General features: G+C 38.2%; 1 protein-coding gene across 4 annotated transcripts in view; it reads left to right on the top strand.

Moving 5' to 3' along the window:
- The window catches only part of LOC129775535 (discoidin domain-containing receptor 2), a 631,586-nt gene that overhangs the window by 503,685 nt on the left and 102,479 nt on the right, over positions 1 to 25,422 (top strand). For all 4 annotated transcript variants that reach the window (XM_055780375.1, XM_055780374.1, XM_055780376.1 and 1 more), the window contains 4 exons: positions 2,183 to 2,317; positions 9,608 to 9,825; positions 10,890 to 11,028; positions 21,940 to 22,342. In XM_055780375.1, coding sequence (XP_055636350.1) covers positions 2,183 to 2,317; positions 9,608 to 9,825; positions 10,890 to 11,028; positions 21,940 to 22,342 — 895 coding nt within the window. The remainder of the gene's footprint in view (positions 1 to 2,182; positions 2,318 to 9,607; positions 9,826 to 10,889; positions 11,029 to 21,939; positions 22,343 to 25,422) is intronic.

Raw genomic sequence — 25,422 nt, 5'->3', positions numbered from 1 at the left:
GATGGTTCAAGAATCAACGGATCCACTGGTTTTGGTATCTTTAATGAACATTACACTAGCTTCCATCAACTTGAAGACCCTTGTTCAGTGTATGTTACCGAACTGGCTGCAATATATCATGCAATTAAGACCATTGAGTCCTTACCACTTGATCACTATTTTATTTTCTCGGATAGTCTTAGCAGTATACAAGCCATTCAATCCTTGAAACAACAGACGAAAGTATCATATTTTCTTATCGAAATTCGGAATGCATTGAATTTTCTTGTTGATAAAAGTATTCGAATCACTTTATTTGAATTCCTTCCCATTGCTCTATTCCTGGTAATGAGAAAGCGGATACACTCGCGGATACACTCAATATTAATTTTAATGAAGATTTCTTCATAAAATATCTTTTTTTTTTCACCCAGTTATTGTAGGTTCTTACCTTCTCTAGCACTTAACATGAAAACAGCAATCAAAACAGTTGAAACAACTACGAAAACTGAATAATGAACGATGCTTGTTTTTTACGCAACTTGTTACTTTTTTGCAAATGTCTAATATTATAAATTATAGGCTGTATTGATAACTGTAAATTATGTCAAAATGAAGCCTATACCTCAAAGAATATCTGTGTTTTCATTATTCAATTATTTATAACATAAAAGTTTAGTAAATTTATATTTAAAATTGTAGTGTTCGGGATTTGAGACTGTTTGAAATATGAGACAAAACGGTATGTCTTCCTAAGAAGCGCTAATATTATTATTTAGGTCGCATCTCCTACTCCCACTTGTCCATTCTCCCTTCTTTTCCTATTACACAAGCAGAACTTAGTACCCGTTGAGATAAGATCATTACAGGAGCTATAAACATAGCAAAGAGGCAGTCACTACCAAAAGATACCGTTGCTACATCAACTAGCGATGTAGTTGTTACGACCCACCACAGGCACTGTTCCAGACAAGGGCAATACCGACGAGGCAACGTAAGAATATTTTTTTTATATTGTTCTGTAGTTTTAGCTAATTAGACTTAAATTAATGATTATGTAGTTATAATACATTCAAATAGTTTAAAATGTACTGCTTGATGATGGCTCTTTATCCACTTGAGCCTAATTAAATAAATAAAGGAAAAAAATTATTTACATTTCATATTTTCTACTTCTGATTGCCGTAATGAATTGATTTTCATCAATAGTAAGATCCAATATTGAAACTACTACTTTCGCATTTTCCACCAATTTTCTTCTGAAACACATCAGTTCACTGAAGTCAAATCCACGCTAATCCTAAGTCACTCCCGACCGACGACCTTTCGAGGCGACGCGTCAACTATCCATCATTCGATAATCCCTAACAATTAACAATATCAGATGTGCGAACGGAAGTGGTTTCTCGCGGAATCGTGCGGCCGGGAAACTCATTAAAATTAATAAATCAAACCAGGGCCTGCGTTTACCCGCGGGTTCAGTTACGAACTTTGTTCGGCTTTGGGCAGGAAATCTTTCAACTTGTCCCTTTCTCTTCGCGAAATGAAACGTAAATCATCCCGAATCGCACATCCAACTGTGTGTTGCTAGCAAATAAATTAAACATTGTAAATTATGGCAAACTGTCACATCACACGGAAATTCTTTCTTCCCCGGTTCGGTTCATGTCTACCGCAGCCACAAAATTGGCACATATGTGTTCACTCCTCGGTACTTTCAGAGACTGCAAGAAATGGCTGAGCAATTAATGCTTGTTCTGTAATCGTTAAAAGATGTGTCTCCTTGTGTATGGGATGAAACAAAAAAAAAACGAATAACACGAGTAGAGCTGAAAATTTAACCGTAATGATAAATAAACATTCGCATATAGGCAGAAACAAGAAACCGCACGCGTTTTCTCTAGGTGACGATGAAGTGTTGAGCATTTCGATGGTTAGAATAATTTACGGAACGACCGCATCGTTTTATGAAATATTGAAAAGGAAATGGGAACCCCGGTGGCAACTCGTTGGCGGAATTATAAACATGTTATGCACTTTGAAGCGCTCGGTAATTCAGTTCGTAAATAGTAGGAAGTATCGAGACTGCCAAGAATGAATTTCCGCACAATGTCGCTCCGTCCACTGAAGAATGCGTGGGGCCATTAAAATCAATTTTTCTGACATATTTTGTTTTTGATTTTTTTTTATTTCCATCTTGCAGCTCCAGTGAATGGCAACTTCTCCGACGAGGAAGCCGGCGGAAATTCAATCTCACAGGAAAATTCAATTGAATATCCGCTGCAGCGAGACGAAGTGCAGACGGCCAACAAAGGCGAACGGAATCATGTCACACAAGGTGAGTAAAGGATACCTTTTGTTGCTGCGGATCTGAGTGGTAAAGTCTGTCTTCCAATGAAGTTAAACTACCATTATTCATTACAAAACATGACGGGAACAATTGAATTGAATCTGAGTTATTTTCGATAGCATATCTGCTTCTTTAGTTCATCTCTGAAGCACCATCACCTGTATCTTAGAATTACCTAATTATTGACAGGGAAATAATTGCAATTTAAAAACCTTTTGAAGTCATCGAACGTAAAGTGGCTCCCGAGAGAGTACTTGATGACTTGAGTGATTGCCGAGCTCCACCACCGTGAACGAAGGTAATCATCTCGTTTGCCTATCCGGACAGAACCGGTCCTTCTGCCTCATCCTTGTCTCTGCACAAAGATCAAATATCTTACACTAATTTGCATTCATCATGCACATCATCAAATATTCAAATTATCACATACTTTGCACCAACGATCAATAATCTAGGCCCATGCACACACTGTGGCTGGTTCTTTAGTGGTTCTGGAAGGACACCCGAACGACCGTCCGACCGACCGACGGACCAACGGCATCCCATCGAAGCAGTGATGAATGATTCATTAACAGAGGGGAGACAGACAGCTCCTCCGCTTAACGTTATTGGTTCCACTTCTCAGGGACTTCTCTGTGAACGTGGCCAATCTCTGGCTCCAGAATGAGCCACGCAGGGTACGCTTTGTGTAAATGAACTGGTGAAGAGCGAAATCGAAACACGTTATGACACTAATTAGGTTAAATCTGGGCGACAAGTCTTTAGAAAACCAGCAATAGAATAAGAAAATGTGTCTTCCCAATCGACAAAGTCGATTTACTTTTTGATTGATTTTCAAGCTTTCCAAGAATGCGCCTTCAAATCAGAATGACAGTTTTGTTTAGGCTGAATATTTCTACTATCTTTAAAAAGGTATATTTTTTCGACATCATCTATATATAGGGTTGGGGGAAAAGAAATGTCGTATTTCTGATCGAAATATGACGCTTTATTTAACATACTTGAATTTATCCAATTTAAGTCAAATACGCGCCGTTTTGTTCGCAAACTTGTTGCCATTTAGAAGGCAACTTCATTATCCCCTCTTTATAAAATCCCCCTCCTTATTTGCAAAAAACTCAGACAGCCAGTTTTCGCAAGCCTCTTTTGAGGCCAACTTAGTATCACCAAGAGCGTTTTGCATGGACCGGAAGAGATGATAATCACTTGGAGCCAGGTCCGGACTATACGGTGGGTGCAATAGAACATCCCATCCGAGCTCCCGTAGCTTCTGGCGGGTCATCAAAGATGTGTGAGGCCGAGCGTTGTCCTGGTGGAAAACAACACCAGTCCGATTGATCATTTCTGGCCGCTTCTGGTCAATCGCCATAGCTGAGCAGCTCATATTGGATGATTCCCTTCCAATCCCACCAAACACACAGCAAAACCTTCCTGGCCGTCAATCCGGGCTTGGAGATGGTTTGGGCCGGCTCACCGCGCTTCGACCACGACTTTTTTCGCTTTAGGTTTCGTGAGTGATCCACTTTTCATCACCAGTCACCATCTTCTTCAAAAATGGGTCGAGTTCGTTCCGTTTCAGCAGTGCATCGCAGGCGTTGATTCGGTCTAAAAGATTTTCTTGCGTCAACTCGTGTGGCACCCATACATCCAGCTTTTTTTTGACATTACGAAAAGTTCTTCAATGCATAGGTTACCTTCACTGACGAAAAAAAAGTTCTATTGGGATGGTTCTGATGGTTTCAACGGGTACTGGCGTGATTTACGGAAGAAGGAACAGTATTTTTCAACCAGGAATTTTGTTGTAGGTTCGTGCATGGTTTGGGCGGGATTCTGTGCAACCGGAAAGTTCGAGATAGGTTTTAGGATTACATACATGTTCTGGAATCCTCTCTCTTTTCGTTTTTGCGTGGCTATCGTCACAAAAAAAATCACATTCGAGCAAAACAATGCTTCTATTCACAGCAGCGAGGAACTAAGCAATGGATTAAAGACCAAAAACTCAATTTTTTGGACTGGCCGGCTCGCTCTCCAGACTTGAATCCTATTGAAAATCTTAGGGGGATCCTTGTACGCAGAATCTACACTGAGGGAACGGTACACCACGATTGCAGAGCTCAAGGTCACAATTTCGGAAACATGGAAAAAATATCGAGAAATTCGTTCAGCAGAATTTGGTAAATCCATCACGAATTTTCAAGGTAATAAGTCGAAATGGCAAGGTTGCCAATTATTGACATGTAAATCAGCCGATCGTTTTGAATTTTTCATTGATAATACTTATGAATTTTGAATTGGTCTTATAGAAACTGGACAGCTGAAATTATCATATTTAAGCACAATTTATAAACAAACAGCTATTTTGAACAAAATTGACGTTAAACATACTTTATTCTAAGCATATTATAATGTATGAATGTATCTTGTTGAAATTCCAACTGTTTGTGTTGCAACGAAATAGAATCAGGGTGGGCTTATAGAAGTTGGACAAAGTGTGTGATATCCTGCAATCTATAACTCATCTGACTGAATGAAAGTGCTTTCCAAAACAAACCCTCTTTTGACGTTTCTTATCCTCTTCGTTTGTTTACACACTCCATGTAACATACGTAGTACTGGGTAAATACCCTGTTCAGGATGCTACAGAGTGTAAAACGCATCACAACAAAGAGATGAGGCGTAATTTTCTCATTTCAGTTCATTGATAAATCACAACGTATGATTTAATCAATCACTGAAAAAATGCACTTGAATTGTAATGTTAACAAAAATCACAGTGGGCTTGCAGGATGTCAATGTTTTTCCGACGTAGGACTACGACTTTCAAGAACTGATTGGGAGTACAAATTGGAGAACGAAAAACGATCGCATTGTGAAAAATGGATAATTACAAACGCTTATTGCTCAGTCATTTCATGATGGATTGATGAGATTATAGCGTCAATCGATTTGGGTACTCCATAAAAATTCATTACAATTAATTATATTATTTATTTTATGAAACTAACAATCAAATTATTTAAAAATCTCAAGCATTAACTCAATAGAACCTTCACTCTCACATTCAGTGCATCTGCACCGGATAAATAAGTGAGTAAAAGTACTTTCGTTTGTTGTATTTAATATAAACGTCTTCGATGATAGACATGGTTTATTAAAAATTCATTGCCTAAATCTTATTCCAAATAAATAGTGTAGTGTAACACAATAAGCTTGTTGCAAGTTTATCATATTATACTACCAATTAGACCCACCGTGTAACTAATTTCTTCAAAGCAAAGCGAAGCAATGAGTGAAATGAAAAAAAAATGCATTTTGCTCCAATTATAGGCAAAATTTCTATAATATATGAACAATTATGGCAATTTTTAGGCGTGGTCATAAAGTTTCATTATTCGTTGTGGAGGAAGAGTGTAAGTATTCTGAAATCTGCACATTTACTAACCGCAAAACTTTACTAAGCAAACATGAATATTTACAAATGATGAAGAAAGTTAAGTTTTTCTTTATTTGTATCTTATTTCATTGTGGTGGATTTCTAAGTGTACTGTGGTTATCTATCATGTTACATGACTAATCCAAAGATTTTCAACAATCAATGGCATGGGCCATTTTATATCACCAGTGCGTTTTGTACAGTTCTCCCCTACGTAGAAATTTTTCATTTTGATTGAAACTGTGAAATGTGAACTATCAAGAAATGACATTGCTTATATTGTAGTTTTTTCTCTCTCTTCTTTCATTGCCCGTACAACGAACGCTGTAATTGATTCGTGTACCGAGTGTATGTCAGCGTCTTTCGGATCTTTAACAACGCTCCATCGGATCATTGAAACATTGCCCATCGACCACTATTTTATTTTTTCAGACAGTCTCAGCTCAATAGAGGCATTCCGCTCAATGAAAGTTGATAAACGCTCATCTTATTTCCTAACAAGAATAAGACAACTATTGAGTGTTTTGGTCGAAAAATTATTCAAGATTACCTTAGCATGGTTTCCCTCTCATTGCTCTATTCCGGGGAATGAGAAAGCGGACTCGCTAGCTAAGGTGGGCGCTTTAGAAGGCACACTTTTTGAAAGGCAAATTGCCTATAATGAAATTTTTCCACATTCCTCGTCAGTATACGCTCGTAAGTTGGCAGCGCATGTGGAGTGGTGATGAGTTCGGTCGTTGGTTACACACGATTATCCCTAAGGTCTCGACGAGTGCATGGTTCAAGGGATTGAATGTAGGTCGTGATTTCATTCGCGTGATATCTCGGCTTATGTCCAATCACTACAACCTAAACGCGCATCTCTATCGCATTGGGCTCGCAGCAAACAATCTTTGTGATTGTGGCGATGGCTACCACGACATCGAGCATGTTGCCTGGTCGTGTATCCGGTTCCATGCTGCTCGCTCTCAGCTCTCTAGAGCACTGAGAGCACAAGGCAGACAATCGGATATCCCCGTCCGGGATATCTTAGGTAGCCGGGATCCTGATCTTCTGCTTCATCTATACCTGTTCCTCAGAAACGCCGATGTCAACGTTTAATGATGTTTCCTTCGTTGTGTCCCCGTTTCATATCCCTCCTATCCGATAGATAAACTTTTACTTAGTCGCGGCAATACATACACACACTCTTTACAGATGCACGGGCCGAAGGTTGTGCAGTCCACTGATTATTCAACAAGAGCCAAAGGTTGTACCGCTCATGACAACTCTACACGAGCTGATGATTGCGCCGGCTAGTGACCATTCTATCCTGGATTCCTCGAGTCGAGAAAGACGCACCACCAGATATGGGGTACAGACTAGGGGGCGTTGCTGATTAATAGTCAGCTGCATCCCAATAGGAAGTATCCCGTTTCGGGCACACGTACAGAGCATCGAAGACTGCGACATACCAATTATGAGAACACTTGTAATACTAACCTCGAGTCAACCGCGAGTAATCGGTTACATATTACTAACATAGTCTAAGCAAACATTGTCAAAATATTGAACTCCCGGCCCCGTTAGGCTGACGCCATATGAGCCTTAATAAAATATATATTTTGGATAAAAAAAAACGCTCCATCTCCATCAGTAGATATTTAATCGACAAACGCTGAGGTGAAATGGGGGTTTTAAAAAATATATTTCGATGCCAAATGTTTTCAAATTACATGAAACGTCGATATCTGCTGTCATCTCGAAACAATTTTTTGTCAAAAATCAACTTTCTGGAACTTTTAGGATGGCGATGGAAATGACAATCTTGATTTTTCATACGGGACTTCCTGCGTATTGATGATTTGCGTGATAAATTACCCTATGTGAAAACTGAAGCTCAATCGGACTTCATTTTCTAGTGATTTTTGAAACCCGAAAAATCAATCAAGGGGGAGTACATAAAATCGGGATTCAAAAAAATATATATCGATGTCAAATGTCTTAAAATTGCATAAAAGGTCGAGATTTATTGTTATCCCGAAAATTTTTTTTTTTTTAAAATTAACATTTTCGCACTCGATCTTTTTAGCAGTTCTTACGTCTCAAAAATAAATTTTAGACAAAAAATTGTTTAGATAACAGTTAATTTCGACGTTTCATGCAATTAGAAAATATTTGGCATCAAAACATATTTTTGAAAACCCCGTACTTGGGAGATTCTCGAGGGTCAAAATATCAAAACTTGCAGGCACCCCTAAATCATGTCCGATTAAGCTGAAATTTTGCACAGATCATTTCTTTGGGTCAATAAACAAAATATACATGGTCGGTTCTTTCATGATGATGATTGATGATGATTGATGATGATTGATGATGATTGATGATGATTGATGATGATTGATGATGATTTTTCCATACATTCATTGCCATCTTAGTTTTTGTCCATATTCCAGAATTCTGAATTCTCTCCTTTGTCTTTGTCGTTGCACACATTGATGCAGAGAGCTTCCTTCCGAGACTGTTGTAGTGAATGCGAAAGAAATTCTTCCATTCTTGTATCAAGCTGTGTGTGTATACGTATGTGATATCAGCATTAGGGATCAATGTTCTTCGCTCATTGTGTTGTGCTCGCTATCTCGTTCGAGACTACGATTTCTGATCTTGAATTATAGAGACTTTAAACCTTTCAGTACATTCATCTCTAGCTTTGAGAAGGGCCCTTGGCGATAACTTCAACTTAAGATAAACTTCCACACTCATGTCTTGAGAAAGACACTCATTTCTCGCCGAGACTCTTCCAGCAAACGGTGTTCACTATTCAAGCACCCCACAAAGAATGGCGTGATTTCAAATCGCGAATGGTATATTTATACCAAATTAGTTGAAAACGAATAGAAACGAATGTGTTAGTTGCTCGTTACTGAAGGTATTGTAAGGTAAGCACCTAAATCGGCAGTACAAGTGAATGGGAAAATGGGAATGGTTGCAGTTTTCGTTAATTGAAACCGTTTAGGTATTAGGGAATTGTGATGTATAACATATCAAACAAATCTTCGATAATTTTCTAATCGATTGGTGGGCAAATCATCAGAATTAGTTTGTGATGAAAATAGTTATTAGCGTTAACTTCATTTCATAAAAACGTGACCTGTTTTACAATTTGGCACTCTTCGTGGAAGGCGTAGTCCAACGTCGAAAAAGATTAAACAAATAGTGTAACGAATGCAATTTTTAAGGGAATTCAGACGAACGGGTTGTGAATAACAATGATGCAATAAAAACCTATGTTTTTCAAAACCTAAAACCAATTTATTACAGTTCAAGGAACTGTTTTTTCATAAATATGAATTTCTTTTTTTTTATTCAAGTACTAATAAATTTTCTTTGCCTCAACAATAAGCTTTCTCGACGTGTTTCTGCGAAACGCAGGCGTCCTCTCGTCGTACCATCAGTTGGGGATTGACATAGATGATATTAACGACTATTTACAATTTAAATTAATTTCAATCACGATGCAATTCCTAGCATAAGCTGCAATAACTCTTGTTGCTCTTCACTTCAGATTGTCGCAACGCAACGCGACAAAGTGTTTAGTGTAAAGTGGAGCAAAGCGCCTCCTTTTGATTTGCTAAATTAGTTCCTATGTTGTACTTTGTTCGGCAAATTTTTTGCTCAGCGTATTTCGATTTTTTCCAAAGTTTAAATATAACTCTCAGCAGTGAGATGTATTTCCAATTCTAATTTCGTCCCAGACGGAAAGCCATCCAGTACCACAGTACCCTACTATTCCCGCGTATCATCTTATGCTGTTTTACAATCTCTCACTCCATTTCTGTCTCCCGGTTTTTTCGTTATCTTTGCAGTAATCTCGCCGAAGCCGATCGACCAGGGACCGAAGCCACACTTTGTCGGCGTCATCATCGCGGTGTTGACCACTATCATCCTGCTGCTGATTGCCGTCATCCTGTTCATCGTGGCCAAGAACAAGCGCACCCGAACGGCGGCAGTCCTCGACGCCCTGCAGCACAATTTGCATACTGATAGCTTAGGAATTGATAAACGGCTGAATAGTAATTTTAAGGTAAATTATTTCACACTTTGCAGAGGTTACCACTTAGAATACACACATCATGCAGATGTTGATTGAATGCCAAAAGTTAGCACTGGTTAGCAATGTTCGATATCCTCATTTTTCCAATTATTGCACACAGTTGAAGAGTCTTCACCATGCTACTTCCGTAGTATGTAATCACTCCATCACAATTACCACTACTGGACGAAATGAAGTATTCTCGTCCATCCAATCAAAAAAAAAAAAGCTATTTATAACCCGTCCTGCCAATCAGCGCTTCAGCTCATCAAGATTGAAACCCCGTCAGTATCGGCCATAAATCGTGGTAGTTAACATCTCAATTTGTATGCCGGCGAAAACTGACACATCTCAGCGTCAGCGGTCCATCCTCCCACGCGCCCCCCACCACAAATGTATGCATTCGACGCGCAGAATGCGAATGGCGAATCGCATCCGAATGCGAGCGAAGCGTTATAATGAGTTTACTCTTTGATGTTGTTCTTCCGATGTCTGTCTATATTATGACACCGTTGAAGTTACAGTTGGGAGTGACCGTACCGAGAGAGGTCCCAGCTCATATCCGCTGCCGTTGGCATGATAGCGTTATCCTGGCTGCGTGTGTAGGCGGACGAATGCATTAGCTCTCCGTTTTCTGATTGGACGCATCGATGCACTTGAGGTTTATTTAAGTAGGTGCGTATAAGTGGCCTAAACGAGTTTGTCAGCTATCGATATTATAGCTACCGTTGTGTCCAAACCAGGAGAGGGTATGTTGTGATAGCGTGTTTCCTCATTTACGACCGGCAATGTCGAACATGATGACCGGTTACGTGTTCGCAAAGAAGAGACTGGCCACGGCGTGGTAATTTATATAAAACAACGCTTATTTTAGGGATGCTATACTTCTAGGCCGCAACGCCTGCCTATATGATCAACATCTGTCTCTCAAACGAGAACATGACGAACTGTAATTGCTAACCATCGTTACCGGGCGTAGACTTACATAATTTGTGGTTTTACACTACCGCCACGGTTAACAACTGTCATTTTACTCCTCCCCTCCCTATTTGCAGGTATCGATAGACGATAATGAATCGATCGATAAGAGCAGTCTCTATCATGAACCCTTCAACGTGAACATGTACACCAGTGCTGCCAGCGGGTGTTCGATGAACGACATGCAGCGGCATCACATCACACCGGACTACACAGGTAAGAGATTGGAGCAGCGGATGTATGCCCATTGCATCATGGCTAAAATACATTGCACCGGAACATTCTTCGAATATTTGCTCTTGGTTGAGGCCTCATTTCGTCGAACTTCGTGAATGTATATCCTCAATATTTGCGATTAGATTAGAGCCTTAATTATTGAGCACACATCATTACATGAGAAAATAGAAATGTTATCATCAGATTGTTGTTGAAAGTGAATTGCTAATGTAAGCTTCGAGAAATAAGTTGCATTTTCTATCATGAGTTTCGATTGGTGGAATGAATACAGCGTATTTCAATGGAATTCAACTGAAATAATGTTTTCCTGTTCCTGGAATGATTTATTCACAAGATAGTTCAACGTTTACCATTTGTACCTTACACTGTACTCCTCTCATAAGGTTATGTACAACATTTGGCCTGTACGGAAACCCACTTACTCTTCATGTCTTTATCATGTTTGACCTCCTTGAGATGTTTCCGTAGTGCCTGCTCCATAATAGCCCAGTATTTTCGATTGCTCTTAGTTCCGGTGCGATGGAGGGTTCGTATCCTTGGGTACGAAAACCCCGTTAGCTTCGTACCACTCCAGGACATCCCTGGAAAATTGGCACGAAACTAGATCCGGCCAGAAGATCGTAGGGCCCTCGTGCTGCTTCAACAGAGGAAGTCTACGGAAGCCACTCCTTGAGGTAGATCTGCTCGTTTACAGTCCCAGTAGTCACAAACGGCGCACTCCATTTGCCACATGAGCAGATCGCTTGCCAAATCATGTATTTCTCGGCAAACTTTGAAAGTTCATGCTTTCTTACTTCCTCCGGAACTTCAAACTTGTGCTGAGCGGTGAAGAACAGTAGCCCCGGAAGCTGTCAACCATTATGAGACAATGAGTCTTCGTCAGCATCTGGCTGAACAATTTCCGGACCCGTGACTTCCCACCGTATTTTGATATTCGTCACGATTTGGAACCTTCTGCACGTTGAACGTAGGCAGTCCATTTCGGTCCTACGCTCTCTGAACGAAAGGTTTGGCCATATTCAACTTTTTAGTCATATCCCTGACCGAAGCATTGGGATTCCGCTTGAATGCTCTCATGACCAGGGTTACCATATCTACAGAATAATCTGTATTTATACAGATTTTTCAGTCTTTTTGAAACCATGAATCTGTAGATACAGATTACAGATTTTTTAGGTTTCCATACAGATTTACAGATTTTTCAAAATAACGATCCAATATTAGCTATGGCTTGATCACAATAATATTTTTTCTCAACTCACCAATATTATTCATATAGCATTCGAATCAGTCTGCATGAGAGTCATCTTGGCATTCATGTCTAGCGTGTAATACTGCATTCTCATGTTCAATCTAAGGCGAAAAGATGCCAAAGTCTGCGTCATCAGCTAGCTTTACAATAAATAAATATCACTGTTTATCCTTTTCCTATTAAAGCACAGTAAATGCGAATTTTTACGTGGATACCATCAACATCGTCAAATTCATAATAACTATGCCAACAATGATACTAAAGCCAAGATTCAAGGTTTTTCCCATGTACGTATAACTCATAATCACAAGAGAACGGCTGATCAGATTTGAGTCGTCTATATATTGTTGTGTCTGTCTTCACTCAAATTAGAATGATAGAATGCTTTGAAGAATATTTAAAAAAAGGAAAATTAAATAAAATGAACTACGCATAAGTACTGCAGTGAAAAGTGAAATCGAGAAAAATGATTACGCATTTGTTCTACAATGATAAATTTGTCCGCTTGGAGTTAATTTATTCAATTAATTTTGACGACATTGATATTTATGTTTCGCCATTTCGTAAATATTAATGGATTTTCAGGTGGAAAATGAGAATGAATCTTCAAAATGTGGTTATTAAATTTGAGTAAAGATTGTCCTATTTGAGCTGAGATCCCTCCTTAGATCAATGTAACGATAAGAATTTTTTTTTTTAATTTTGAAGGAAAAAGGTAAAAAATCGGAAAAACTGAGCAACTTGAAACTGCTCTCGAGCTTGGTGATCTGAGAGAGTTATTTGCTAATTATAGATTGATATTTATTTTCTATTATAGAATTATAGACTTTGAAATTCATTCGTCTCTAGCCGTGACAAATGCCTATTGAAAGATTGTTCAATTATATTTCTGGAACTCAAGCCACGAGCGTTCGCTTTCTGAAAGAACATGAATGTTCAGAAGTATTCATATCAAAAAAATAATTTTGGGCAGGACAAAGTTAGCCGGGTCAGCTAAATGAACTCATAAATTTAACCCTTTGCGGTGGTCTTAAATTTCGACATGTATGCCGTACTGGTCGCAATTATTTTTACTTGAAGAAGCAGTGATGTATAACTTTGTAAGATGAACAAGATTATTCTTGTAAACTTCTGATAAGTATTTACGTTTTTATGTTTATGATTAAAAAATATATGCTATAATTCTTTTTCGCGAGATAATAATGGTTTATTAGTTTGTCGTCTTTCGCTTTTTATCTTTCTGTTTGAATACACAAAAAAATGCTCTTTACATCTATACAGTGCCGCAATACATTGGGTTTTCCATTAATCCTCTCCCCGAGCACGGATGACAACTTTTGTTTATACTGAGTACCATTATCTACTATTCATGGTAGCACCGTTCTGGTTCGTGAATAAGTTCACAACACATAAAAAATCGTTTAGAAAAAGTGTGAACTAATACATTGTTGCATAAATTATAATATTAGTATACTTCTTTGCTATTGTGGCTGAGAGCAGACAAATTACCGCAGAGAGTTAACACAGATTTCGATACAGATTTTCTTAAAAAAAAACACGGATAAAAAAATTTTTTGAGACCAAAAATACAGATTTTATTATGGCAACCCTGCAACCCGGCAACGACACGCTTGTGATCCTGATCACTCACTTCATTCTGGCCGCATGGCTCCTTCCATTCGATGCTCAGAGTTTCCTAGTAACGTTTAATGGTACGACTCATCGTTGACTGCACGATTCCGAGTTGTTTTCCGATATTCTGATGGAAGAGTTGAAGATTTTCCAGCTGTTTGCGCAAAATCAATACGCGACGTTGCTTTTCGGGTGACGCCAATTTTTCCAATTTTCGAATAACTGAGAGCGATAAAAAATACAGTGTAAACAATACACTCTAAACTACTTCTACCCAAATTTTCAAGAGAAAATACCAAATGGGTAATTTTCTACGGCGTTTGTTTCTGTGAAGATATTTGATGTGGGACACCCTTTATGAGTAAAAATTTTCTAAACTAGATGGTATAAATTCGTAGCAGGCATTCGTTGTCAGAATAAGTCCATTTGGTTACATTATGGCGTCACAACAAGCAAATTAACCTTTGGTGAATTGGAATAATCAATCGAATGATGGTTAATAAATTGCAATAAAAACTGTACAATAGTATATTTTTTCGCTTTGACGTTAAAAAAATTATTTGAATTTCGCACATCGATTTTGAAAAAGTGCCAAACCAGGTTTTTTTTTGTTGAGTTTGAGAGGGAAATTTCTAGCCTAGTGTATCCCCAAGTCCCCAAAGAATGTTTCATATTGATACGTTTAGAAATCTTTTTAAGCTGATCGTTCAAAGTTTTGAGTAAACTAGAGAAGTATTTCATTGCAAATTGTACCTGAAGCACAAAGTGCTGCGTATTCTTGGAATGAAAAATTCGTTACTTTCATTTTCATGTGTTTGTGAGTTTGGTAATTACAAGCAGTGATAACCACTCAAACATTTGCAAACGCATTTTTTTTTTCTATATTATAGTGACTTTCAAAACTTTTGGCTGGTTCGTCACTTCACTTCCATTTTTGGAAGAATGTCGGGAGTGAGAATTGAACTCGTGACCCTTAATGTGAAAGGATGTTGCCACTATGTCAGATCGCCTCCTCATAGAATGTGTAAGCAGAGTATTTCAACATGCAAAATTTCGACTATCCATTCTGTTTCTTTAATTTTTTTTTGTTGGCAAGTGTATTTCCTGACTGATCGCTTCGCGAATTCTCCAATATGGCCCATATTTCTAAACCCTGCGACGCGAGAATCCATGGCCAATCGAGGGGCACCGGCAAAACACCTCTATAATTACAAACGGACCTACGACTAATCATGACACGTATTCTTGAATATTTCACATATTTCTAAGCCAGGCGACGAAGAGTGTCCTAAGAGGAGAATGATTTACAATTCATGGTTGAAGATTCTATGATTTATGATTTACGATTTACGATCAACGACTTACGACCTGATTTTACATTTTTGGATTGTGGAATTTTAGATTCCAAAATTTCAGATTTTCTGAGTTTTGGATTTCTTTTTTTTTAATTTTAGATTTTCGGATTTTAGACAGATGAATTTTTGGATTTTGATTTTTTAGATTCATAATTTTGAGATCTTAGGTCCTAGTATTCTTGAATTTGTCAATATTAGAGGGTTTTTAAATAATATTTTTCTTTTCCGTTTTTAATTTTTTGATTGTTGTTTTATTTTATTTTTTTTTTATTTTTAAAAATTTAAAATTACCGTATTATTTTTTTTAGTTTTTGGATTCAGAATTTTGAATTTTAGATTTTAGGATCTGAAATTCATATTTTAAAATTTTCGGATTAAAATTTTTGTTATTTTTTTTATTTTGTTCATTTTGGGCTACGTATTTCTTTTTTTTCGAAATTTAGATTTTTGAACTTTTGATTTTTGTCTTTTAGCCTTTCGGATTTTTAATTTTTAGATCCAATGTTCTTGATTTTTTGGGTTTAGAATATTGAATATTAGATGGTAATTTTTGTTTTTTTTTTGAATTTCATATTCTCGTTTTTTTTTAAATTTTCTATTTGATTTTTTCATTTTTTTTTAATTAAAGAATTGTGGACTTTTTGTTTTGAATTTTAGATTTTTAAAACCCTGATTTAATATTTTTAGAGAATTTTAAATTCTTGTATAATAGTTATTCATATTTCATATTTTTTCATTTATTTAAATTTAAAATTTTAAATTTTCGAATTTCTGGTTTTTGGAATTCATATTTTAATTTTAATTTTTGGTATTTTACAATTTTGTAATAAGTTTATTCAATTATTGGTTTTCGTATTTTAAAATTTTATATTCCTGTATTTTAGAATTTTTGTTTTTTAATTTTACGAACTAGCGGCCCAATTCAATATTTTAATAAGTTTACCCCAAAGTCATTGTAATAACTTTGCTGTTTCCCTCGAACAGACTCTCGCAATCTTTTTTCTTTGCTTTTATTCAATGTTTCTTTTTTAGTCAAAGTGTCTCTATGACTCAAACTTCTACTCTTTCTGTGCGATCAATTGTTGCTCTTTCAACTTTGAGTTTGACTTACAACTCTCTACTCTTCATTTCCTACTGTCTATTCTACACTTTTATCTCAATTCTCTCTACTCTCTGCTCTTCATTTTGAACACTCTATTCTCTACTCTTTACTCTCTCTAATATTTACTCTCTCTACTCTCTCTACTCTCTACTCTCTTTACTCTCTACTCTCTACTCTCTCTATTCTCTACTCTGTACTCTCTCTACTCTATACACTCTCTACTCTCTGCTCTCTCTCTCTACTCTCTCTTCTCTCGTCTCTCTACTCTCTACTCGCTACTCTCTACTCTCTACTCTCTACTCTAAAAAGCGCACAGACACAAACACGCACATGCACTCACAAACGAACACAAGACACACACAGCCGCGCACACTCTCTCACACACAAAAACACATCGCAGCTGCTTACTGCTCACTCTCACTGTGTTTGTGTTTACGTCGAGAATTCGACCATTTACGACCGTTTACGACTGTCTACGACGACCGCGCTTTTTTTTTGCGATTTTATTTATAGTAAGAATTTTTAAATTTTGGATTTTTTGATCTCAACTCAATATTTTCATATTTTTTAACTTCAATTTTGATGTTTAGATGTTTACGAATTTATACCATCTAGTTTAGAAAATTTTTACTCATAAAGGGTGTCCCACATCAAATATCTTCACAGAAACAAACGCCGTAGAAAATTACCCATTTGGTATTTTCTCTTTTTGTTTAATTTTTGGTTTTCCAATATCACATTTTTTTTTCTAAATTAAGAAATTCCAGACTTTTTGTTGTGAATTTGAGATCTAGATTTCAGATTTTTTGATTTTGATTTTCTGGATAACAGTTTTTTTTGGATTTTACATTTTTTGATCATTAAAAAATAGATTTATGGATTTCTGGTGTTTGAATTTAATGTATTTATTTATTTTTTTCAAATTTTTTATTTTTGGATTGAGGGTTATTCAAATTTTTTCATTGGATTTTAGAATTTGAGATTCCTGAATCTTTGTTTTTTGGTTTTTCATTTTTTTCATTCCAGATTTCTATAACATTTTTTTATTGAACCACTGAGATTTTCGAATGTCTGATTTTTGTAGATTTTCTGATTCTATTCTTTTTATTTGTTTTTTTTTTATTTTGGATTACTTTTTTTTCTGGATTCGTTATTAGTGTTTTCATATTTTTATATTCAATTTTTTTTTGGTTTTTAGATTTAGATCGTATTTTTGAATTTCAGTGAAATAGCTTTTTTAGCCTTTTTGTATTGAGGTTTTTGAAATTCAGATTTCTTAATTTTAGTTTTCTTAACATCATATGTTTGGATTTTATATTTTTCTAAATTTTAGATTTCCTATCTTCAGACTAAGACTTTTTTTTTATCTTTGGAATTTATATTTTGTAAAGACTTTTGGATTTTTATTTTTTTTTAAATTTGGTTTTGATAATCTTAGATTTATTAATTTATAATAATTATTATTATTTTCGGACTCTATGTTAATTTCCATTTTTTACAGATTTGTGATCAGAAATTTTTTATTAAAGATTTTATAGATTTTTATTGTGTTTTTCTTCAAATTTTTAAATTTCAGATTTCTAAATATCAGATTTTCAGATTGTATTTTTTTGAATTTTTTTTTGGTGTGCAACTTCATTCGTACCGTTTCGACAAGATGGCTCAAAGCGCTATAAATAGCCCACGGTGATAGCTAGTTTTTGCTGAATCGTGAAGAGTCGACATCTGTCAACCAAATAATGTTTACAAATCTTTTAATTCTGCACAACAAGTTCAATTTTTACTGCGTTGAAAATGTATAGTATCTTTGCAAATAACCATCATTTTTCGGGAGGTTTTCAATATTCTGTTTCCCTTTGAAGAAAAGTACATCTCGAGCTTATCGAATGATTGTGAAAGGTAACATACCATCGGATAGATTTTGTAGGAAATACCTGGACGTCAACCATACCAACCAAACCAAAATCAACCAAAAAAGTTTGAAGACGAAGAATTAGAGAGATTATTCGATCATGATACTTGTCAAACGCAAACAGAATTTGCAAAATCATTGGGAAATCAACGACTTAAAGTTGCAGGATACACCCAAAAGCGAGGAAATTATGTTTCATATGAATCTTGTCAATCTTGAAGCAATCTTGCATTTCCGAAATGTTGCTTGAGCGGCACAATCTTTGTTTTTGCATTTGCATCGAAGCCGAATATTCACGGTGCCTAAGCAATGCTCTGTATTTGGTAGGATCAATCGAGTGTGGTCCATTATTAGCTGATAAAACCTGGTTAAACGATCAATAGAGACTTTTACAGCCAACAATTGATCTGTTTAAATCGAGCTATTGTCGAATAACTTCCATCATTCCATCATGACAACGCTCGGCCTCATGTTACTTTCCTAGTAAAAAACTGTTTGAAAAGTAGCGGATGGGAAATACTGGTTCATCCGCCTTATAGTCCAGAGCTTGCCCCTCCGTCTACACATTTGTTTCGATCGATGCCGATACGCTCACTTCAGAACAGTACCCTGTAGGCTGCATTCATTATTGGCTTCAGAGGAACGCTTGTTTCGCGATAGAATCCGTAAAGCGTCAGAAAGATGAAAAAAGTTATACCTAGCGATGGCCAATCATTTGAAATATGTATTAATTCATTTTGTGATTCAATTAAACATGTTTTCAAATAATAATAAATTTGAATAACATCAAATTAAGTTGCACACCCAATATCCTTAAAAACAGTTTTTAATTTTTATATTCTTAGCATATAGTGCTAGCTAATCGCTGTCTAGAGCTGAACTAAATAACAAAAAAGTCGATGAGTCAAATAATTTATACCTCTCGCGATTTAATATTTTCACTTTCGTTAATTTTATAGACTGATTCTCACCCTAATCGGCTTGTTCACATTTTCTTTTTCCATTTTCTAATATTGCTAACTGGATGTCAATTTTTATAACTGAAAATGTTCGAGAATTGCCGAATCGATTGTTATGCAAATCGTTGAAATACGTTCGTAGTTTAAATAGTTACTTTTAACTTTTTTCATAAAAAATGTGACTTGTGTTTTCTGATTTAGGACCTTTGCTGAAAAACGTAATCCTACGTCGAAAATGTCTTCACGCAAAAGCGGGAGTGAACGCGAGCACTTACAACCGAGAAAACTAAATAAATCCAATCCAATGAAAAACTATGTAATGTTCATGTGTTTTCCTGAGGTCGATACAGTCAGTTGAATTTATTTTCACTGGATTGAAACAGGGAAACACAGTTAAAACAGTTATTAACAAATAAGATACAAACACTAAATACAAAAAGTATTGAACCCAAACGCATTCACTACTCCTCTGTCCAAATATGAGTGGTTGACGCAAGCGCCAACTGAATTAAAATAACAAAAATTATAAAACCCCTCCGACCCGATAGGAACGGATTATTCTATATAAATTGTTCATAGTAATTTCGATTGGGCGAAAAACAAGTAAAATGCGTTTTTCATCACTATGTGGTTTTGGTGGTCTCGTCAACCATGCGTATTTCGGCAGTCCTTCTCGCTAAAACAAATCACAGAGCAACGAAAACGAGCTACTCGTGATGTCTGCCTAATCAAGATTCGCAACACGAGGAGAGTTACGAGACGCTAGATATTTTTACAGTTTTTGTTTGGGCATATGAAAGTTGATGTCTGTAAAATGTGTGTTTTTCGGGATAATTTTCCGTTTAGTCCGTAGAGATTTTATTCGTCGAAAAACCTTCCCTCAAATTACACTGGTGCACAAGCTTTTCGTTGGATTTGACTTTTGGAAATAGCAATCCTAACTAGATACGGATGAAAATGATGTGAGTAATGATGATACATTCAGAAAATGAAGTTTTTCAACGCTTGTAGGTGATGATGACTCCCTCACAATTTGGAGAATTGAAAATTGCAATTCACTTGAAATTCCACCCCGAAAACATGTTTTCGGCATTCTCCAAACACACCTATAAAACGTCCTTTGACGTCTAGAATTGCTCTCATAAAGAGCACAACCTGATGATATGAATTTTCCACAACAATCTCCAATCGTTCCAATTTTGCCTGCCATTAGTGATTCATGAATATTGACTCCGAGCGGACCATAACTTGAGCCTGCCGCCAGCAAATTGCCGATCCAATAAAACCAAGTTGGAAACTTTTATGTTCCATTTTTTATCGCAACACAACGCTTGCCACGGGCACCCATTTTCTGCTACATCACCTAAGCCGCGGAAAATTGTTTTCACCTTGTAAGTATTTTATTGCACCTGTCAACCGAAATGGCGCAATACTGTGTGAGAAGAAGCGAACGAAAAAAAAATGTCTATTTGATTCCACCGTAAAAACGCTCCTCCCGCGGAATGGCTAGATGGAAGCATCTTTGCCTGTTATCTGCAATAAAAGAACACGAGCACGGCGACATAACATTTAACCTGTGAACCCTGAAATGTGACACACTTCCAGCCGGGGGAACACGCGTTTATGATGGTTCCTTGATGGGACTCTAACGGGGCGATGTCAACCGTTAGGAAATGCAGCGAAGCTCTTAGCGAAGATAGTAACATAATCATCGCTTGTTGACTGCTTCCACCCATTTCAGAAGAAGGAGCGTATCGTTATCGTTCGACATGGATTCTCAATGTTCGGTTGTGGCTTCCCCTGCCCCACCTGAGATTATCACCAGATGTGGAACTTTTAAAGGTGTCATAATGTGATGTAAAGTAGAACAAGCTCTGCAGCAATTCTTATTGGCTGGATCGACTCCACATAATCCATCCACGGTATGGTCTTCGACTTTTAGATAGTTGGACACAAACCACATCACGAGACACTTCAACGATGTGCACTTGCACATTGCACTATCACACTTCTCTCGGTTGAACAAAATTGAAAGCGACAATTCAACGCGAGACATAAAATTTTATTGCCAATTGCGTCCCCCATTACATTTGGCGTTACATGGGCTCCTCCCCCTCACTCGATGTACGCGAACACATTCGGTGATTTTTCCGCATGGTCAATTCCCTGCAACACATCCAAATACATCCGTAGGGCGCGTTGTATTGTGTCCCGCTAAAGGATGGATCGCTGCCTCACACATGCAACTGCTCACTGTTTAACCGGGAAGAAAAACAGCTAATATAAATTTATGGTAATACCATTTTATATTTCAATACATTATTGCACGTTGTGCAATGTACAATGTGAAACGCCACATGGCACAAGGATCTGTTCCTGGACTGTGGTCGCTAGCTGTGGGTTGTGTGCATGACCGACAACAGAGAGTCATTCGATGCAACCAGTAAAAATGTATTAAAAATTCACGCAAAATGGAGTTTTAATAGATGACATTATTACGACGAAGCCGTCCTGCATAGTTTCCGGTTTCGCCGATGTATTTTTTTTCTCTCCTCTGCAGCCCACTAAAAGCCAAACATCGTCCCTCGTGGCCGATAACTAGAACTAGTGCCAATACTAATAACAGCAATATGGTTCAATCTTCTCTCTCTCTCATCGTCTCCCTTCTGTTCCCGCAGATGTACCCGATATCGTTTGCCAGGAATATGCCGTGCCGCACATGCAGGACTTGATACCGAAGATTCCCGGTGGCTACGTGAGCGTCCGGCTGACACCACCGACGTTGAACAATATCTTTCCAAAGCCCCCGCCGGTGCCCCCACCTCCGGAGAAATATTACGCCGCCACTGCCATCTGTAAATCATCCACCGCCCCCAGCACACCCTCCAACCAGCAGAACAATCACCAGCAACAGCAACAGCAGCAGCACCAACAGCTGAACGCTTACAGCGATCTGGATCACGGTGTCTCGGACGATGATTTACAGCTGACCGAGTATCCTCGGGATAAGCTGGTGATAGTGGAAAAGCTCGGCTGCGGCGTGTTTGGCGAACTGCATCTGTGCGAAACCAAAGGATACAGGTAAGCGTGAGTTTGCATATGTCCATTTGTGCTCTTCCTCCCCCAAAAATGATCGCTTCTACCGGTTGGGGGCACGTGTGTGTGCTCCTGCAGGACAAATATTTAGTTTTTATTTGTGCTGTACCTAAATCCACTCGAGCACCCCAACGGGTACAGTCCTGTTATGCAATTTTCCACAAGCAAACCCTTCTCCAATGGGTGATTGGCGAAATGTATAGACGGATTGTATGATACACTACATTGCAATACTACTTAGGATTGAAAACATCGAAGCTCACACAGAATGCTAGGTTCACGTTTCGATGACAGATTGAAGGTCACTTTGAATGTCTACATCTACCTCCGTGAGTTTCAGATTCCATCCCCAAGCGTTTTTGATTACACATGTTACTTCTGCATCTGCAACAAAACTGTTATCCATTTTTGGAACAAATTAAAAACTAACACATCTCAGCTTCGATTGATCCCACAATGAGTTTTTTCTGATGTATGTGAACTAGTTTACGGAACGAGCTATGGACATTTTAATCCAGTTTAGCGCATACTGAAAGCCTTATGACATAACTCCTTTAACCACAATATTAATCTTGTCTGAAACATATTCTATGTGGTCGGGGTTCAGAAAATAATAATCTATCAACTGTAAAATGCCACATTCTTCGCCGATTGCCCGAAGTAACCAGACGAAGGAAAGTCGCGTCCAAGTTCCGTTATCGGTTACCGCGTGATTGTTGTTTTTTTGCCGCTGAAGAGTTCATTTCGCTATCTGGATAGTGAGTGAAGTGCCCTGCCTGCAAGTGGATAAAGGCTTTCATCCTCGGAAAGCCAAGCATTGGTTTTTGTTTTGTCGCTGCTTCGCCGACATTGGAGATTTCGCCGAGTCATCGTGCCAACAGTGACAGTGCGGGTAAGCTTTCACCGACGACTGTGTGTAGTGGTGTCGTAGGCACATTCCCACCACCAACGAGCTTTCAGCACGCTCCCGTTCATCTGCACTGGAGTGCGTTCATAGGTGAATAACATTAAATATACTGAGAGAAAATATTTAATAATTATAAGTTTTTTTTTTTTTGTTTTTGTGAATTATTTTATTGTGAAATATTGTTTAAAAAAATACTTAGAATATAAGTGAAAATTTAAAATGGCAGAGAGTGGGGGACCTTCGGATATGGAGGTCTCTGACTCTAGTTCCCTCCTAACGGATAAAAAAAAGTCATCAAACGTGTTCCAAATACGGAAGATACTTCTTCTGGGGACGAGTCAGCTAACCCTACCAAGCCTCCCTCCAAAAAACTAGCAAATCTCCCATCTGCCCTTAACGATCCCACTCTACCTTCAACCTCGTCTTCTCCCTCTGTTCTTCCCGCTCCTTCTCAACCTTCGCCTTCCCACTCTCAATCCCCGTCCTCGCCTTCCCCCCCTGTTATTCCCACTCCCCGTGTAAAGGTCTATCCAGAAGATGCGCCCGGAACTGGTCCCTGGGTTGTTTTCTTCAGGCCTAAGCCAAATGGAAAGGCGTTGAGAGTCATGCAGATCGCGAAAGATCTGGCAAGGTATACCTCCGTTTCGGAAATTTCGAAGGTTAGACCAAACAAATTGCGAGTTGTCGTGAATGATCGAAAAGACGCAAACAAGATTGTTGTCGATCAGCATTTTACAATTGAGTATCGGGTCTACATACCCTCTCACATAGTCGAAATTGAGGGTGTGATAACCGAAACGGGCTTGACGTGCGAATACATTACGAGTGAAGGTACCGGCCGTTTTAAAAAACTGCCCTCGACGACTGTTAAGATCTTGGGTTGCCGCCAGCTCGGAACAGTCTCCCATGAAGGAGAAGAAAAGAAATTTACGCCGTCCAACTCGTTTCGAGTCACCTTCGCTGGTTCAGCTCTCCCTGACTACGTGATGGTAGATAAATTGAGGTTAGCCATGCGACTTTTTATTCCAAATCCAATGACTTGTCTAAAGTGCAAGTCAGTTGGTCACACGGCTGCTTATTGTGCCAATAAAGAACGATGTGCCACTTGCGGAGAACAACATGAGGGGAAATCCTGCAGTGCGACTGAGCATAAGTGTCCATATTGCGGGGGATCCCCACACGTGCTCTCAGCTTGTGAAACATACAAGGCTCGCTGGGAGAAACAGAAGCGCTCTTTGAGGGAACGCTCTAAACGCACTTTCGCAGAAATTTTGAAGGGCGCTTCTCCACTGGCTCAAGAACAACAACCAATACACACAATGTCTTCGCTACGTTGCCAGTTGACGAAATGGAAGCGGATACAGCTAACGGGGGCACGCCGTTTATTTCTCAAGGGAATCCCCGGCGCAAAAATGTGACCACTCCCAAAGTTCAAGGACAAGTCCCTCCGGTGATACCCCCTGTTAGCTTGCCCAAAAAATCGAGTGCAGCGGATAAGCAAAATCAGGTCCCTCCTGGCCTCCGTGGTAATAGTTCACCTTCGAACGACCCAGCACTCGAGGGGACATCAAAAACCCCAACTGTCCCTGTTTTTCCGTCAAGTTCAACTTCCCAATCGGGATTTATAAAGTTGTCTGACCTTTGGATCAAATCTTCACGTGTTTTAATGTTTCCGACTCCATCAGAACCATTGTCACCGCAATGCTTCCAGTACTAAAGACAATTTTGCAGCAATTGATGCAAACATGGCCCCTCCTTGCAATGATTATCTCTCTTGATGTCTAATTTAAATAGAGAGGTCGGAGATATCACTGTTTTACAGTGGAATTGTCGTAGTCTTATGCCTAAATTGGATACATTCAAATTTCTAATTCATAAACTCAATTGTGATGTTTTTGCTCTATCCGAAACCTGGCTCTCTTCTCAAAATGATCTCTCTTTCCACGATTTTAATATAATACGCTTGGACCGTGATGACAGATACGGAGGGGTACTATTGGGGATCAATAAGTGTCACTCATTTTTTAGAATTGACCTTCCACCTATTGGAGGGATCGAAGCTGTTGCTTGTCATGCAAACATCAGAGGCAAAGACCTCTGTATAGTCAGCTTGTATTGGCCTCCGAGAGCTGCGGTTAGCCGCAAGCAACTTGTTGAC

This window comes from Toxorhynchites rutilus, chromosome 3 (genome assembly GCF_029784135.1).
Source record: "Toxorhynchites rutilus septentrionalis strain SRP chromosome 3, ASM2978413v1, whole genome shotgun sequence".
In the NCBI taxonomy this organism is placed as follows: Eukaryota; Metazoa; Arthropoda; class Insecta; order Diptera; family Culicidae; genus Toxorhynchites; species Toxorhynchites rutilus.
The sequence above is the reverse complement of the archived record's forward strand: the minus strand, read 5'-3'. Positions and strand labels throughout refer to the sequence as shown.